Below are 19526 nucleotides of genomic sequence, written 5' to 3' on the forward strand. Positions count from 1 at the left end.
TTTTTTTGTATAAAATTTGAAAGCGGGAAAAATCCATATATTAGCCGCGTCATTGTATAAGCCGCGAGGTTCAAAGCGTGGGAAAAAAGTTGCGGCTTATAGTCCGGAAATTACGGTAATTAAATATTGTTTATATCATCAAGCCGGTTCTCGCCACCTCCTTTCCATTAATCCCTTTACACCAGCCAAGGACACCGAGTGATTTTCTCTTTTTCTTGTCAATATTGTTGTTTGATTAATGTTAACGATGGGCTTATAACAGCTGCAGCAGGTCTGTTAGGCTGCATTTACACATCGCACAGATCAGATATTTTGATATCTAGGATGCTTGTCCTGTCTGCATAAAGTAATACTTTAACGTCTTACATTAATATCATGTCAAGACGGCTCAGATTTTTGTCCCATCTGTTAACACTGCCTTAATACATTAACGTGTGTTTACATTCATTTAGCGCATTTAAATGTTCACGAGCGCAACAGTGTGCAAATACGGAATTGAGTCACTACTTGGTACTGCCGGAACTTTTAACTCTTGCCTATTAAAATATTAAACGGAGCAGAGATTTCGCAGCACCCCTAGCCAGTTCTGGCGGCACCCAGGTTGGGAACCACTGGTTTAGACCCATAAAGCTGTCTTTTAGATTATATATACTTGAGTCATACAATTGCATGTATCTCCTGACCTCCTCACACACACGCTCTTGACGTGCACATCCACTATTGCGGTTTACACCTTTGTGTCCTTTACTTTAGTGGAAATTACATCTTATAGCACTTCTTCGTGACCGCAAAGGCTCAATGGTGAGTGTTGCCACCTTGTGGACCCAATTATTGGTGCATGCGTATACTGCACATTCAGAGTACGTGAGGTTATAAAAATAGTGACGTACACGTTCAGTGCTTGAGCCTTTAACCTTTAACTATAACTTAACAATATCTAAAAGCACTATTTGCTTTCTCCAATGCAAGTGTGGACTTGACCAAGTGTCCTTGAAGAGTCAGTGTTTGGAGTAGTGCACTATAAACCCTGCCAGAGGCGGATACCTCTTACAGAGCTCATTAAAATGTCGCATACACTCCCTCGGACACATACAAGAGACAAGAGCATAAAACAGCCTCCCTGTGCTTGCTAACTTGCTGGCTGGATGCCACAGTTTGCGGTCCACTCTACCAGTACAGATGTGTGTGTATTTGCATTTACCTCCCAGAAGCTGTCCCAGCTCCCAACGTCTTGCAGATCGCCGTTGGAAGACATTTTGGGGTCGCCCTTGCAGCACAGAATGATGGCGGCTGTCTGTCAAACTGAGAAAAACAAGACGCAAAATCAAATATGGACCAATTACTCAAGTTAGTCACAGCTAAGGATGGGTTACGATGTTCAACTAGTCGTCTGACAACTGACATTCATTTAGTGAGGTTGATTTGGCCCAAAATATTCTTTGGTTTTGCAGGTGCCGCTATGTTGTTTCACACACAACTTCACACTCAAATTTTGTCATCAGCACAGTATGTGCGCATCGTCCACGTGCAACTTTGTTTTACTAGACACATGGACACTCCGCATCTGTATGCGCATGCCTTTAACTGTACTAAAGAATATCACAAAGCAGTTGAAGTGCCCATGTGATGAACGGGTCCATATGGGCTCGTGGTCAAAAAGTTTACTTTGAAAGGCTGAATGAAACATGGAAAAACAAAGTATACCCTAGAATAGTAAAACAGTTTGCATGGTAAAATGCTCTTGGAAAAGCTGCTTTTTTAAAATGCATTCCCTTAGAAGCATCGCCACAACAGCCATACACATTCAGACAGAGGTGTTGCATTTATAAGATGGTGTGTCAAGGTCAAATAATCCAACTTTTAAAAAAAAAAATATGCTTTTCGACACTCCCGCATTCTATGCCAATTTATTTGTACTCCAGCTAGCTGTTTTTGAACGCAAAAATGCGTCTTATGTAAACACCCACTAAGAAACATGTCAGAACGGTTTCGGGTGAGATGGAAACTAGCCTCAATTTACAGGGCTTCATTTAGACCAATCAGTCGACTAGTTGTTCAGGAAACCAATTTGTGCATCCCTAGTTGCAGCACTATTTTCGATGTGATCAAATAAGCCAAATACAACAAAAGACAACAGCCTCGGTACAAAGAAACTAGTTCATCCAGTCTCTTCTCTACATGCCCTCAAGTCTAATACAAACAACTGATTGAAGAGAAACAAACCACAAAAAGCACAGAAATCCCTCTGTTCTGAATATTATTCCACAGACCATTCACCACGGCCTTGCTAGCATCCTCTGATGACCTAACATTCCATGGTGTTTACAGCTAGGATGTCTAGCCGGGACGGAGTAATCCTGCATTCAGATACAGCGGGAAAGCAAGGTTAGGCTAGTCTCACCTCTGAGCAGCTTTGCATCTGTCTAAGGCAAACGAGGCAAGGCACAAGCTGCTCTACTCCAGTCTGGGTGGGGTAGTAAAGTCATGTTAAAGATAATGATGCCACAGTCACCCAGGTCCACCCACTAGTCTTCCTTGCAGCTCTGAACTAGGAACAGTCATGCTGATAAATATAAAGCCGTTGACATGTAAATGTCCATTTGTTATTGCTCAGTGAAGCATGGGAAGAGACACATTTTACTCATGATCCTATAATAACCCGTTTAATCAAGGGGATAGTACATCCAAATATGAAAATTCTCTCATTCACTCACCCTTATTCCAAACCTGTATGACTTTTGTTCTTTCGTGGAGCATGAAAGTTCATATCTTGGGCTGGCCACCTTTTTTTGAGTCCATTAATCCAATTCCTAAAACCAGCCTAAATGATTCATTCACGAATTGGACCAATCTGGTTCTCAAGTTAAACTTGCTTGATGCGTCCCTCACATAAATAAATAAAAATAAAATGTCAAGGCTACAGCAGGGCCGGTAATAGGATATGAAATCTGAGGTGGCATTTTGGCCTTTAGGGTGGGCAATAGGTTTTCACTTTGTCTGACCAGGGGGGGGGTCCCTCTTTGTCGTTTCACCATCCAACTAATTTGTGCAAATAATTCAAGGTGCATGTGCATACATGTGCGTTCAGAGTACGCACGGTTGGAAGAAACGGGTCACGTGTGTTCAGTGCTCAAGCACTAAGCTTATGGAGACATTTCCATCACACGTCCTGTACACGGACACCTAGTGTTTGTGTCCATCCAGAGCATACTCTGGGATTTAGGCACTCACATTGGTAGTAAACGGGGCCAGTAAATAAACGAGGGATGAGTCAAAATCGTATTTCTTTTTTTTTGTGGTAATCAGAATTATACCACAAATGTTGCCGATTGTGAACATTCCTTTACATTTTTGTCTGTTCTTCAAACAACCACTATTGTATCAGGACCACTTCAATGATACGCACGTTCTTTCAAGTTTGGAAAAGTTCTAAGGAAGAACATTATAGGGTTTTGGAATAGCATGGTGGGTAAATAATGACATCATTTTTGGGTGAACTACTCCTTTGACACACAAACAGAAAGCCTCAAGCTTTGGCTATTGCATAAACTATTTTCAGTCCAAACAGAGTGAGCAGGGGTACACCCGATGAACCTTATACACACTTTCCCCAAGCTTGTGTACATTTAGCAGCATTTGTGGCCTTGGGTCATCACTGCATTGTTTGAACCAAGGTTGTATAGCTTCCTCAAACAGACACAACAAACTGGAGGAAGCAGCGGGCTCGGCCTCGCAAGAGCATCTGCTTCCAATTCAGGCCAAACTGGCTATGCTAATGGAAAATTAGCATCCTAGAGGGGCACTTGGGAACCAGAGTGTTAATGAGCGATTGCTGTGGATGAAATAATTGTATTTTGTTGTGCAAATTCTGCTTTGCAATACATTTTCAAAGATGTCAAACATTCTATTGTGGAAACGGATTCCAACTAGATCTATTAAAAGGGGCAGTTCACCAAAAAATAATTTACGCACCCTCATTGTCTGGAAAAAAGATGGTGACTGAGGCCAACATTTTGCATAACTTCTTTTGTGTTTCACAGAGGAAAGAAAGCCATACGGGATTGCAAAAACCTGAAGGTGAGCAAATGATAACAGAATTAAAATGTTTTGGATAAACTATCCCTTTAACAGTATATGCCGCCCCTGATATTGCAAAGATAGACGACTAGTCAAATAATGGTTAAAAAAAAACCCCATCTCAATTAGTGAGGACTACTAGAGAGTTTCAGTACATATATATTTAACTGGGATGATTTTAGAGACACAACTTTGCACGTTAAAACCTGCATCTCTAAAAAATTTTCCTTTAAAGCACCACCACTATGGCCAAATATTTTCAATTGTGCGAGGTGGGGGGAGAATTGCATTTTCAAGACGACTTGCCAAGTTTAAAGTAGTTCAACTTTTAAAAAATTTGTCTTGAGAACTCTGCGTTCGGTTCAATTCTGTTACGCTCCATCCATCCATTATAGAACACAAGAATGCATCATACTGTAGGTGAACGAATTGTCTAGTCAACCCACCAACAAACACATTTAGAAAATATAGCCTACAGTTTTCTACATTCCTAATTTCAAACAGATCCATTTTAACACAGCTATCTGTTGCTATGTAAATTGCAAATCATATCATTTAAGTTTGATTCTGGAACACAAAGGTTTGAAAAGGAGAAGTCTTTGGGTGTGTCTCAATAGGCTCCCTATGTCATGAATCAGTATAGCGTGAACACGAATTTGGGCAATGGCAAGGGTGTTCATTCACTGAAAATTGGGATACTTTTGACTCAAATCACCCATGACACGTTAACGAGCTCACGCATTCAAGCGCAGCTGTTATTAATCAGCACCATTGCTGTATAAATGGCACTATTGTTCAATTTCATTGAAGATTTTCAAACGTAGTGTTAATATGCAAGATAAATGACATTAAATAAAAGAAATAAAAATATAAATGAGTTTAAATGGTGAATTTAAATCCACCGTTAACAATTTTAACATTTAAAAGATTGCTTTCCTTTCATGGTCATTATGGATGACCAACATTACAAACAACATCTCTTTTAAAGAGAAAATAAGGCTATGACATTGTATATTTACACTTTTGCTCATCTAATGACTTCAGAAGACATGATGATGGTTCCAGTAAGGGAACATATTGAACATGGATACTCCCTTGTTTTCACTGTGAATTGTGGGATTTTTTAGGAAGCGAACGTTTCAGCGCACTGCATTTTGCGATTGAGACAGCCCCAGAAATGGCCGACTCCATGATCAAAGCCCTGACTAACTAGGGAGCTTTTTCCAGCAAATAAATAGCTTGGATTACTTCCCTTGAACTTCCTCCTTGTGAGCTGAAGGAAGAAGTGGTAGTAGAAACTCGGCCACTGATGGTGGCATTTCCCATAAACATGCCAAAAGGCGAGCAGATATGAGAACCTCACTTAAACCTCAGCTGCTACTTCAAATGTTGTGTTTGGAAGGGAAAACTAGTGTAGTGCTTACTAGTGTAGTGTAGTATTACATGCACTATCTGTGCAAAAGAGTGCATTATGTAATGATAAAATTTCAGTTGTGACTTTATGATGTTTGACAAATGAACTCATTACATGTGTGCTTAATTCTGCCAGTGGTGTCCACCCAGGTATCATCTAAAAAATAAAATGGTTATTTTGCCCTTTTTTTTATTATTTCAATATTGTGTAAAAATGTCTTGACTCTTGGTAGGCCGATCAAATGAGTACAGAACTTCAGAAATTATTCATCACACTGTAAATGGAAGGTAAAGTGGAGTATGTTACATTATATTCCGTGCTTGACACAATATACGCTGAAGAGTATAGGGCTGGTTAAAACAGAGTTCAAAACCTGATTCGCAATGTATAGTATTTGAACAATCCCTATATTGATGCTTTGTGCGCAAAAGTTTTCTGAGAGCACTCACAGAGTTGCAATAATGCTAGTCCTCCTTTAGGACCTCCAGGAGGTAAAAGTGACCACACCTCCAGGACCTCCAGGAAGTAAAAGTGACCGCAACGCCAGGAGGTAAATGTGACCGCACCTCCAGGACCTCCAGGAGGTAAATGTGACCGCACCTCCAGGACCTCCAGGAGGTAAATGTGACCGCACCTTCAGGAGGTAAAAGTGACCACACCTCCAGGACCTCCAGGAGGTAAAAGTGACCACACCTCTAGGACCTCCAGGAGGTAAAAGTGACCACACCTTTAGGACCTCCAGGAGGTAAATGTGACCACACCTTTAGGCCCTCCAGGAGGTAAAAGTGACCGCACCTCCAGGAGGTAAAAGTGACCGCACCTCCAGGACCTCCAAGAGGTAAATGTGACCGCACCTCCAGGACCTCCAGGAGGTAAAAGTGACCGCACCTCCAGGACCTCCAAGAGGTAAATGTGACCGCACCTCCAGGAGGTAAATGTGACCGCACCTTCAGGAGGTAAATGTGACCACACCTCCAGGACCTCCAGGAGGTAAAAGTGACCACAACTTTAGGACCTCCAGGAGGTAAATGTGACCACACCGCCAGGAGGTAAAAGTGACCGCACCTTCAGGAGGTAAAAGTGACCGCACCTTCAGGACCTCCAGGAGGTAAAAGTGACCACACCTTTAGGACCTCCAGGAGGTAAATGTGACCACACCTTCAGGACCTCCAGGAGGTAAATGTGACCACACCTTCAGGACCTCCAGGAGGTAAAAGTGACCACACCTTTAGGACCTCCAGGAGGTAAAAGTGACCACACCTTTAGGACCTCCAGGAGGTAAATGTGACCACACCTTTAGGACCTCCAGGAGGTAAAAGTGACTAAAAAAGGGGATAAAAAAAATAATACAAAATAATACAAAAAAATAATAAACATGGTCATATTTCACAAGACTACATCATCTTCAACAGTTGATCTTTAGTGATCGTTTGTCATAAATTTCCAATATGGCTTATTGATTGCAAACGGCTCTGCAACAGCTTGAAACACTCAAAACACCCCGTGTGATTGGAGAAAATACAACAGTTCCATGTTTTCACTTTGAAGGACGCAGCGCATGCATTCATTTAATTAAAGTTGTATTTATTTTATTTATAAAGTTTGTTGATCACATAAGTTCATATCATGATTCTTGTCTTTCTGCCCCCAAATAAAAGACCTCTTTAAATGATAATTAGGACTTCTGTTGATAGAATTTATTTTAAGATATTTAAGACTTTTAATGACCTTAAATTTTGAGAAAATTAATTTAAGACATTTTAGGGCTTGCTTTATGTGATTTTTGGACCTACAGAGCTGAGATATTCTTCTAAAAATCTTAGTTTGTGTTCTGCCGAAGAAAGGAAGTCATACAAACATGGGATATAATGAGGGTGAGTAAATGATGAGAGAATTTTACATTTTTGGAACTATCCTTTTAAGTATCTTTAAAGTTATAGTTCACCCAAAAATTTAATTCTCTCATTATTTACTCACCCTCATTATATCCCATGTTTGTATGACTTCCTTTCTTCGGCAGAACACACTTGAAGTAGAAAAGTATATCAGCTCAGTTAAATACTAATCTTTTTCGCACCAAATGCGATCGTGTCACAACTGTTGGTGTCGTATGGACAGGGCTGGACTGGTAATCTGGCATACCTGGCATTTACCCGGTGGGCCGACGCACTGTGGGGCTGATCAGAGGCGGACTGGCCGGTGTCGGCCGTGTAATGTGCCGAATGGGCCGCAATAAGCTAAAATGAGCCACCACGTTATGCAGAACGGACAACAAAATGGCCCCACGATATGCAGAAAAAGACCCCCCCCCCCCCAACGAGTTTTGGGCAAGTTGCCATGTAAAATCCCGGGCCGATTTCTCTTCCCAGTCCAGTCCTGTGTATGGATGACATTTATGCTGTGAATTTTGGAGCTTCAAAAGTAAAATCACCATCCACTTGCATTTTCACACGTTCTTCAAATGTGTTCTGTTGAAGTCAGAAAGTCATACACACCTGGGATATCATGAGGGTGAGTACATTTTTGGGTGAACTATCCCTTTAAGAAAGTTATAATGTAGTATAACCATATAGACCAGTCATTTTGTTGTCTTTTATTTATTTTTTTTGCAATCTCTGAATGTTTACTTAAATACACTGTCAAATAATAATTTTTCTTTCTTACTTACTGATTACTTGTCTTAAATAATTACTTGAACCAGAAGGTAATTTTTACTCAAATTCGTTTTTTGAGAATTTGATATTGATTTGGAGAATCGTCAAATTGTTTTAATGTGTAAGCAAAATGGACATTATAACTATAACAACTTTTGAAATCGCAATTGAATCAATATATGGTAAATGGTCTGCACTTATATAGCACTTTTTAACCTTAGCGGTATTCAAATCGCTTCACACTGCGACTCGTTCACCCATTCACACACCAATGACAGCAGAGCTGCCATGCAAGACACTAGCCTGCCATTGGGAGCAACTTGGGGTTCATTGTCTTGCCCAAGGACACTTCGGCATGTGGAGTCGTGTGGGCCAGGAATCGAACCGCCAACACTGCGATTAGCAGCCGACCCCCTCTACCACCTTAGCCACAGCCGCCCCAGATAACTAGCCCTACTGCCTTCCTAATGATGTCCTTCTTTTTTATTTATACGACGACAGACATTTTAAACAAAAGTATGCTACATTGTTGTCATGCGACTTCATTACACCAGTCACATGACCTTTACCTGTCATGCAGTTGACATCTCAGTGGAAAAACAAGTTATTCTGCATTAATAATACATTTTTGTGAAAAAATTTGTTACCTTTGGCACTGTGATCAAATAGTTCTGTAAAAGATAGGAATAAAAAAAGAAGGCACATACTGTATTACCTACTGATTCATTCGTCACACTGGAAATCAAACTTCAAGTGGAGCATATCGCAGTGTGGTATTCCACACAGTATGTATACTGCATAGTTTAGCAAATATAGAAGCACATATGGGCATACATGCTACTGTATATACTGCAGAACTGGCAGTGCGATAGTATGACATTTAGAACAAAGACATCCACCACTTGGTTCCCCCTATTATGTTTTTACTATAAAGACTACTACTTATCTACTAAACAAATAATGTTCTATTCCAGGTTTATATAGAAACATATCAAAGCACTTCACTGCAGGGAACATTTTAAATACATGAGGCTTTTTGATAACTTTCATTGGCATCTTGGCACTGAGCCCTGCTTAATTTCTGACCCTGTTCCCAACAATGTGCAAAGGCTTTGAAGGAGCGAGCCACACCCATTCCCACGGAGCATACCGCACTGTACTTACAGCAGCAAGCAGCTGTGATGTGTTGAACTGCAGAATCCCCCGAGATCCTGCCGAGCTAGAGGGAGAAGCACATCCTATTAACCCTCTTCCATTTGTAGGCCATCAGTTAGGGGCATGGCTAAAAGAGCCTAGCAACAGGTAAAATCAACACAATGAACATGTTCACGGAGATCCTAGAACAGTTAAACTGAAATACTAGCAGGGAGGAGTGTGGTCCCCCTTTTCATTGTTGCAGTGTGCTATTGTGCTGGAGAGCAGTGCTTCTGGTTAGGTCCACCACATCGAATGTAAAAGAGCTCAGCACTCCCATGGAGATCCACGATGTCTGTAATTACATGGCTGTGTCCAACATTTTTAAAAAAGGAAACACAAAAGTAATCCATAAGACGGCAGTGTTTAAATCCATATCTTCAGAAGCAATATAATAGGTGTGGGTGAGAAACAGAACAATATTGAAGTCCTTTTTTACTCTAAATCTCCACTTTCACTTTCAGATGAGTTCCTTTTCATGCACCACATTTGACTTTCAGGATGTAAAAGTGAAAGTGAAGATGTAGTGTTTAAAAAACTAGTATATCGCTTCATAAGACTCCAGTGTTTAAACCCATTTCTTTAGGAGTCTTAAGATTTAACCATTGGAGTCTAAGTGGTGGTGACATAGTGAGCTAAAACACAGGACTGGTAAGGTTGCCAGGTTTGGTCCCCACAGCCATCACCACTGTGTCCTTGAGCAAGGCACTTAACTCCAGGTTGCTTAGTAATAAGCTTACTGTAAGTCGCTTTGGATAATAGCGTTTGCCAAATGCATAAATCTAAAATGTAGTTTCTATGTTTCCTTTATGTGATTATTGGAGCTACAAGGGTCTGATCACCATTCACTTGCATTGAATGGATCTACAGAGCTGAGATATTCTTCTAAAAATCTTTGTTTGTATTCTGCTGATGAAAGAAAGTCATACACATCTAGTATAGCATGAGGGTGAGAAAATGATGAGAATTTTCATTTTTGGGTGAACTATCCCTTTAAATGAGAGTATGACATATTGATATGATTTTGGTCTTGGCAGACTACATCTGTCATGCTGATGCAGAGCAAATACAAACAACTGCTACATCTAGAACGTACACAGTGGACATGCTGCTGCACAATTAGACATGCACAAGATATGCTGTATTGCACAAGTACAAATACATACAATCCCCATGTAGCCAATCTAGACCTGTGGAGCTAGGGAGGAGGAGGGTTTAAAGAAAAACTCTCGCAGTACGCTGCAGTGAAACTGAGCAATTTTAATGTTATGCAAAGAGAGAGGATGCACGTTGATTGGCTAACTGATTACATGTCAAAGGACCTATCATCTTACACCATGAGAGCCGATTGGTTAACCTATTTATATTTTTTTTAATTACCCTGTCAGCTTGAGCCATGCATAGTCTCATGACTGAACTTCAAGTAAATTGTTGGCCAAAACAATATTTTAATATTTTTGCACAATACCTCTTCCATTAGTGTTTTTAATGAATTGTTTAGTGCTTCACAATTGTATTTTTTTTTTACTGGGCAAAAGCGTTAAAAATTTTCCGTAGCTTTTTTAGAGGAGTGGTGGTGGTGTAGTGGGCTAAAGCACATAACCGTTAATCAGAAGGTTGCTGGTTTGATCCCCACAGCCACCACCATTGTGTCCTTGAGCAAGGCACTTAACTCCAGGTTGCTCCAGGGGGATTGTCCCTGTAATAAGTGCACTGTAAGTCGCTTTGGATAAAAGCGTCTGCCAAATGCATAAATGTAAATGAGATTCACTGGAGTAAAAAGTGTTACAACTAACCCCGGTCTCCCCTATGCCTCCAGTCATTCCTTCAATGCAAGTCTATTGAACTTTCAGCCCGTTTTACTGTCTGCCAGGAAAAAAAAAAAACATTACTTCAAATAATTTAGATAAGCAATAACACACCTATCCTCAACAACCTTCGCAATTTGAGGTACAATTCACGTCTGTCGCACAAACGATGCAAGAAAATGTACATGCCGAAGTTTAATACTTAGGGTTAGGTTTTCCCTAACCATAAACCCCAACTCTAAGAATGAACATCAAATCAGTAGTGAAGCTTGCCTTAGCCCAACTATGCTGCCGTGACCTTCGAAACGCATTACAGAACAATGTGGCATAATCATATTAACAGGCCCACACTGGAGTAAAGAAACCTTAAGAAATAGGTAACTAAACCAGCTTCCCGAGAGTAAAAGTACAAACTTTGTGAAACATGATTACTGATTAAACTAGGTACATTTCCTTGACATTGACAAACCTCCGTCAACTTTGCATGGGACTTACTTGAAATTCCTTTGTGCTGGAACAGTTCCCAGTCATCCGTAAGATCATGTTGAAAAGGCTCAAACATGTGTACTGCACTGCATTTTTGCAATGATTCAGATGTATATCATTTGGAGATATGCTGCAGAATTCAGCCCAGTCAAAAAATAGACAGCAGCAGATGGTCAATCATACATGTTATTTGTAATCTAGTGCAACCGCTTTGACCGGGCACCCCCTTTCCTCATGAAGACACAGATTTGCTAAACTCTGTTTAAATGCCGCCTCCAATTTGTTACATGAGTTGCTCAGAGACTAAAGCAGTGTCAGAGGCCCTATCAGGGACTATGGCTCTGCATTTGGGGATGTTGACATTTCATAGGTCATTGACTCTTGTTTTTTTACCAGATCAGTGCTAAAGTCTTTCAGGCTAGTTCAGTATAAAAAAAATAAAATAAAATTAAATAAAAAAAAACTTCTTTGGTTCCCTAATACATACCTGGCTTTCTGTTCTTGGCTGACAGAAGAGGAAACCGACGTGGTCTTCTGTCGTAGTCCATCTGCCTCAAGGTTCGACGTGTTGTGCGTTCTAAATTTGTACTAAAATTGTACATAGGGGTTATCAGAGTTACCGTAGCCTTTCTGTTAACTTGAACCAGTCTGGCCATTCTCCCTTGACCTCTCCCATCAACAAGGCATTTCCGTCCACAGAACTGCCGCTCACTGGATTTTTATGTTTGTTTTTGGCACCATTCTGAGTAAATTCTAGAGAATGTTGTGCGTGAAAATGCCAGGAGATCAGCAGTTACAGAAATAATCAAACCAGCCCATCTTGCACCCCAAAAATCATGCCAGACTACAAATCACTGAGACCACATTTTTCCCCATTCTGATGGTTGATGTGAACATTAACTGAAGCTCCTGACCCTCATTTTGCATGATTGTATGCACTGCACTGCTGCCACATGATTGGCTGATTAGATAATCGCATGAATAAGTAGGTGTACATAAAGTGGTTTGTACGTGTCAGTATATGAAACCATCTTTATTCAAGCAAGATCGTATGGGATACTGTTTTAAAGGAATAGTTCACCCAAAAAAAGTTAATTCTGTTTACTCACCTAATGACCTTCTTTGTTCATTGGAACACAAATGAAAAGATTGAAGTCAAGCTCCAAAATTTACATTAAAGTACAGTAAAAAAAAAAGTAGTAAATACAAGTTTATTCAAGTCTTTTGATGCCATGTGATATTTTTATGTGTTAAATCAAACTTCCTATGGTCTCATCCATTAGCATCAATTTAATCAATTCATTAACGAACTAATTCATTAACTTAAGAATTTATGACCTCTTATACTAAACATTAAATCAACGTCAACTCATATATGCCATAATATGCACAGTATAACTAATGGAAGATTAAGAACTACATCAGATGGTATAAATAAAACAAACAAACAGAAGAATTAATAATGAGCGACATTTTTGCACCAGCATTCAGAATATTGGGGCAATTTTATCTTTTAAAAGCATTTTTGCCGCAGACAGAAACTGACGTCTTTAAGTCACTGATAATCATCTATCCTGCTCTCAAATGTCATTCGCACTTCTGCATATTCACATTTGACACATGCGGTCATTAAACAATTAGCTTTGGTATCATTAACATAATGCTGGTAGGTGTAACTTTCCGCACCACATTTGAGTATGCACAAATCCCAAAATAACTAAAATGATAATTCACCCAAAAATGAAAATTCTCACCCTCATGCCATCCCAGATGTGCAGCCTATGACTTTTTTCAGCAGAACACAGAAGCGGAAGATTTTTAGAAAATATCTCAGCTCTGTAGGTCCATAAAATGCAAGTAAAACTTGTACTCTAAATCTCCACTTTTACTTTCACTTTCAGACGTGAAGGTGAAACTTTGCCACCACAAGTGACTTTCAGATGTAAAAGTGAAAATGGAGATTTAGAGCAAAGAATGGACTTAAATTGAGCCGTTTCTCATCCACACCTACTATATCGTCTCTGAAGACAAGGATTTAAACACTGGAGTCATTTGGTCACAGATTGCGCTGTTCCTTTGTGATGTTTGGAGCTATAAAAGGTCCAAACATCATGTCAGGCTTCGTAGTAGATATGAAGAATATCGTTGAATAAGGGGTCAGAAAACGCATTGCACAAACACTGGATAATCTGCTTCCAAAGAACCATGAAACAATGGCTTCCGATTCAGCAGAATGAGGCCATGGGAAAGGAGGGGCTGGAAACTTGCATAAGCTCTACTGGAAACTTGCAGTCATTAATCTGATGAATGTATACAAGACTGAAGAGCGTCCACCATATTTCAGCTCCACAATACACATAAATCCAAGCATACTCGTTCCAGAGAAATACAGCTCCTCTGCAATCAGCAAACAACATGGTTTCTATTTATCATGAGGGAAATCATATAACACAAGAGGACTGAAATTGTAAAGAGATTAGTGATTGGTAGAGGCCATTTAATCAGCAAATAATTGACCATTTTGAAATTATCAGCATTGGCCTGCATCTTTGTCCACTTGGCTGACAGCCTTGTCAACGGATACAATAATTTGTGAATTTTAGGTAAATAGTGTAAAATAGGTTTGTGTAAAATAATAATTAAATGCATTTAAAATAACATTTAATGTGCGTCTCATTTGCCATCAATAAATGATGCATCACAATAATTTGATTGGACCAGCAGTGACTTTTCGTATAAAAGCCCTGGAATGTTTCTCTGGTCTGACAAAACAATTGTAAATAATGGAGAATGTGGCAACCAGCAAAACTTCAGTGAAGACAGCACCTTAATAATGCAAGTTAAATGCTAATATGTACATTGTTTGAGATACAAGTGTTGAACTGAGGTTGGCTAATGCGCTAAAGCTAACAGCAACACAGCACATGCGTCTGAAAGGTCACTTCCATCAGCTGTTAAATGGCGAATGAGACAATACACTTTGAAAATGAATGCACTATGCTGCGTGCATATAGTTTATTGTAAGTGCATAAGCGTATAGTGCCTCGTTTGGGACAAGGCTTAGTAGAGACATAGCATGGCGTTCCGTTGCAAAAATAGACGAAAATGCACAAAACTGAGTTACTTACCCAAAGCAGGGAAGAATATTAGAAATAAGTGGTGCTTTGCCCAGGGATACAACCTCTTCAGTGGCCCTGTGAGAGGAAGGAGATGTTAGGTTTTAGTAAGCAGATGTAAGTTGCTGAGAGGGTCTTCTGGTCCTGTTAAGATCTCAGTACAGTAAAGAAAGCAGCAGGTTAATATAATCCCAGGCACTCAAAGGTGGCACATTCTGAGATGGAGAGTGAAATGCCACACATTGAAGACTTGAAGAGGCAGTCATGGGGACACTGGAAAACACCATGACACTCCACAACTGACCTCAAAACAAGACCTTGTCAAAAGTCAATCAAAACAAATCATTCAAGGAATATTCAAGTTAAGCTCTTGCATCTGTGAATTACATCCTATCGATTAACACAGATAATGCTTTTGACTAATTGCTCAGTTTGTTGTTAACTGAAGAGGCAAGGCATTGTTCCAAAATAGTTAAAACACTATTGTTTCAAAACTATAGCCAAAAGACACATTGCAAATGTGGAAACTTGTTTATTAAAATTACTTACTATGGTTTTCACTGCATATCTTTCAACTCCTGTCATGATCATGTAAAGCAGGTGCAGTAATAAACCTGGTAACGTTTGCACAATATGCACATGGATATTAAAAAGTGACCGTTTAGAGGTGATTCTCACGAAACCGGTCAAGAAAATGTCCTGGACCTACTTTATTCCATTTATTATTTTGTCGGTTTATTCCATTTTATTATATATACACACACTGTATATTAGGGCTGTAAATCGATTACAAAAATGTAAAAAGTTTTCTGTGATTAATTATGCTAAGATACATTTTAAAAAAACGAATCATAAATATACCATATTTACTTTATACTTCGTCTCAAAGAACTTGCAAGAAAATGGTTAGTCATCATTTATTTTATTATTTAAATATATACTTCTTGTACTTTTTTGGCAGATAGAGATCATTAGACTATAGATAATTTGATTATAGGTTTTAATCTTTTATACAAGTATTTGTATACACATATAGCTTGCCCGTATCTCTCGCATGCCTGGTTCACCACTTGCGGGTAAAGTCTCCATTCTCCACATTGTCAATCCATTCACGTTTATTATCCCGGGACATGTGTCGCGTGTAATGAATAAGCGTGCACTGCTCCACACAATCAGTTTCTGTGCAATGAAGTGCATGAGTCAAGTGTGTACTTCCTAAAAATTCTATATGCCAATTTTAGCCACAGAAGGTGGGGGAAAGCGTTAGGGACATTTCACCCATTGTACAAAAAGGTGCTGGGTTTGTTCCTGGCAGGCAGCAGATGCCCTAACACCGCCCCCGCCCTATCTTTGCCATATGGGGCCGAGTAGCCTGCCAGGAACAACTCGCAACAACTTTCTCCTCTAGCGTGAAGTTTTGGGAAGTAAAACAATACAAACTGATATTGCATCAATTGCGTTCTTTTAACGCGTCATACAAAAAAAATTAATTGCTGAAATTTCCAAGCCCTAATACAGATTTTAGATATGTTTCAAGCTTCTTGGAGAATTCACCACAGTTCTTGTATCTATTTAGACAGTCATACATTGCTTCCGTCTCTTTATGTAATCTCAGACTGACACGATGTTCAGTGGGGGGCTCTGTGGGGGACATGACATCTGTTGCAGGGCTCCCTGTTCTTCTATTCGACTCTATTTGCAAAAGTAATGTTTGGGAGTCTAACATGTATATTTCCTATTGACACAATAAAGCTGAAGATATAAATAACCATCTTAAGACAAATGCTTTTGTGAAACAAGACTTTTGCACAGTACTGTATATATATATATATATATATATACACACACACACACACACACACACACACACACACACACACACACACACACGCACAGTATCCTGTATATATAGCTTATAAATGAAGCCTAGTTTTAGAGCCATTATTTATTTATTTTCAATTTGTGACATTATTTTAAATGACAGTTATTCACACTTTTACCCCCCAATTCTCATCCAACACTGTTATGAATTTTAAAATATTACTACATGAGAAATGTTGCAAATTTTGAAAACAATTAAGCCTACATTCATTCAGTCAGTGCAAGCCACTTTAAGCCCTTTTTTTCAGCACTATTGCAATCTTTCTTTGCGAGTACTGTACATTGCTGGAAAGTGTGGGACAGCATGTAATGAATATCAACTCTACACTCAAATTATTTTAAGAGTAATCATTTTATTTTTTTTATTTGGTTGAAAATTACACAAAATGATTAATATATGATAAGTTTGTTATGAAATTGAAATTCATAAATGTAAAAATAGGCTCAAATATTATAAGTGGATTTAATCCACTACATATGCTGAAATATCACGCTTCTGCTAAGTAAGACCGTTAACATCTGGAGAGATTACACATGTTCCCGTAAAAAAAAAAAAAAAAAAGGTGCAGTATGGAATGTGACATAACCCATGACATACAGCACATTCCTGCATGCCTTCAGGTTCAGACACGCTGCTCTAATTAAAACCCAAGCACACGTCCATTCACCTCATCACGCCTGTCCCCTCCTCAACACACCCCACTGTAACGAAGCAAGGCTCTGCTCACACATACAGCCCATTTAGTTGTAGTACGTTCAAATCCTCACTACACGAACAAAGCAAGACTATTCTAAGAGATTCAACCCAAACGTTGCATGGAATGATTTGACAATGAAACATACCAGAATTGCAAGCATTCATAAAAGAACGAAAGAAAACTCCTCAATAAACCAATGCCTGCTTGCTGTGGCTCCTACGAGGAGCATAGCACGTCAGTCCAACAGTGCCTTAACTTGCCGCCATGTTATGCCTTTGCCTTCGGCTTCTTTTGCTACCGTTCTGTGCCATGTGTTGCGTGGTCGCCCAGGTCTACGACTGCCTTGGGGGATCCAATCAGATGCAGTTCTACTGTTTTCTTGTAGAGTCAGATGCGGCATAACCAATCCATCGTCACCTACGTTTCTTGATTTCATTGGCCATTGCATTTCTGCCGGTACGCTCAAGCAGATCTTGGTTTGGGATGCAGTTGAGCTAGAAGATGTGTAGGATACGACGAAGGCATTTATTGACAAACACTTGCAAATGTTTGATGTTCTGCTGTGTGATGCCCCAAGTTTCACAGCCAGACCAGAGCACACTCTGTACACACATCAAAGATGCAAAGACATGTTATTGGATATTGGATATGATAGATGACTTCCTTACTCAGCATGAAGTAGGCTGTTGATGCGACATGTTGATGTACATGGTCTGCACTTATATATCGTCTTTTTAAGCCTTAACAGTATTCAAAGTGCTGCATCTTATTCACACACCAATGGCAGCACAGCTGCTATGTAAGGTGCTAGTCTGCCTTTGGGAGCAACTTGGGGTTCAGTGTCTTGCCCAAGGACACTTCGGCATATGGAGTCATGTGGGCCGGGATTCGAACCACCAACCCTGTGATTAGTGGATGAACAGCTCTACCAACTGAGCCACAGCCGCTCCACTAATTTCAACATAACAGAATTCCTCAAAGTCTTTGATAACTATATCTAGGAGCAGCTAGGTGTCATTTGTGCCTATCCGCAACAGTTTGGTCTTCTTGACATTAAGCTTCCGTCCAACTTTGGCTGAATTTTATTGAAGGCGTTCCAGTTTAGCTTTGATGGACTTGAAAGAACAAGGTTTCAAACATTCATCGTTCGCATATCCGAGGTCATGCAAACTATGCGATCGGGGCCTCAGCGTTAGTGCGCTCCATCACATTGTCGAGAACGATGAGATATAGCAAGGGTGACAACACACACCCCTGTCGAACAGCTTTATGGATCTCAAATGTTAAAGGGATAGTTCACCCAAAAATGAAAATTATGTGATCATTTATTCATTTTCGCTCCAAACCTGTATGGACTTTCTTTCCTCTTCGGAACACAAAAGAAAATATGCAGAAGAGTGTTTCAACTGTTTTTGTCCATTCAATGAATGTCAATGGGGTCTAAAACAACATTAGACCTCTTTGACTTTCATTGTATGGACCACAAAAAAAATACCTTCTTTTGTGTTCCACAGAAGAACAATGCATTCAGGTTTGGAGCAATATGAGGGCGAGTAATAAATGGCAGAATTTGTATTTTGGGGTGAACTGTCACTTTAAAGATATTTTCATAACAATCAAGCATTTTCACCCCTCTCCCTTCAAATTGCATCTGGGTTATTTGTATTTTCTTCTGTAGTTTGTCCGTAATTCTCAATATTAATTCTCATTTGTAACTCTCATTCTCATTGTTGCTTTAATGCTTTAGTTCATTAATGAGAATCATCCTATCATTAAAGGCAGCACAAAAAATACATTCATGACATAATAATAATAATAACAAATTATACATCCATCCATCTTCAACCGCTTATCCGAAGTCGGGTCGCGGGGGCAGCTGCTCCAGCAGGGGGCCCCAAACTTCCCTATCCCGAGCCACATTAACCAGCTCTGACTGGGGGACCCCGATGCGTTCCCAGGCCAGTGTGGAGATGTAATCTCTCCACCTAATCCTGGTTCTTCCCCGAGGCCTCCTCCCAGCTGGACGTGCCTTGTTGGCATGTCCAACAAATTATACATTTTTTATTTAATTTTTTTTCATATGACGAATATCCTTAGAGGACGAAATAGTGATGAAGAATAGAACATTTTCACATTATGGTCATTTGGGGGCAAATGTGCTTAGAAAACCCGAAAATAGTCAAAAATAGTCAAAATTT

At 39.7% G+C, this 19526-nt stretch overlaps 1 protein-coding gene across 8 annotated transcripts in view; it reads right to left on the reverse strand.

Moving 5' to 3' along the window:
- LOC127646116 (protein kinase C and casein kinase II substrate protein 3-like) overlaps positions 1-19526 on the reverse strand; it is a 55910-nt gene that overhangs the window by 31803 nt on the left and 4581 nt on the right. For 3 of the 8 annotated variants that reach the window (XM_052129623.1, XM_052129614.1, XM_052129569.1), the window contains exons 2-3: positions 14762-14827; positions 1202-1302 (exon numbers count right to left, since the gene is read on the reverse strand). In XM_052129623.1, coding sequence (XP_051985583.1) covers positions 1202-1255 — 54 coding nt within the window. In that variant the 5' untranslated portion in view covers positions 1256-1302; positions 14762-14827. Of the gene's footprint in view, positions 1-1201; positions 1303-2223; positions 2359-2401; positions 2440-9309; positions 9365-11642; positions 11879-14761; positions 14828-19526 lie in introns of those variants that run through there. The other 5 variants (XM_052129582.1, XM_052129588.1, XM_052129597.1 and 2 more) reach the window with 5 other exon arrangements.

The sequence above is a fragment of the Xyrauchen texanus genome, chromosome 1, assembly GCF_025860055.1.
Source record: "Xyrauchen texanus isolate HMW12.3.18 chromosome 1, RBS_HiC_50CHRs, whole genome shotgun sequence".
Classification (NCBI taxonomy): domain Eukaryota; kingdom Metazoa; phylum Chordata; class Actinopteri; order Cypriniformes; family Catostomidae; genus Xyrauchen; species Xyrauchen texanus.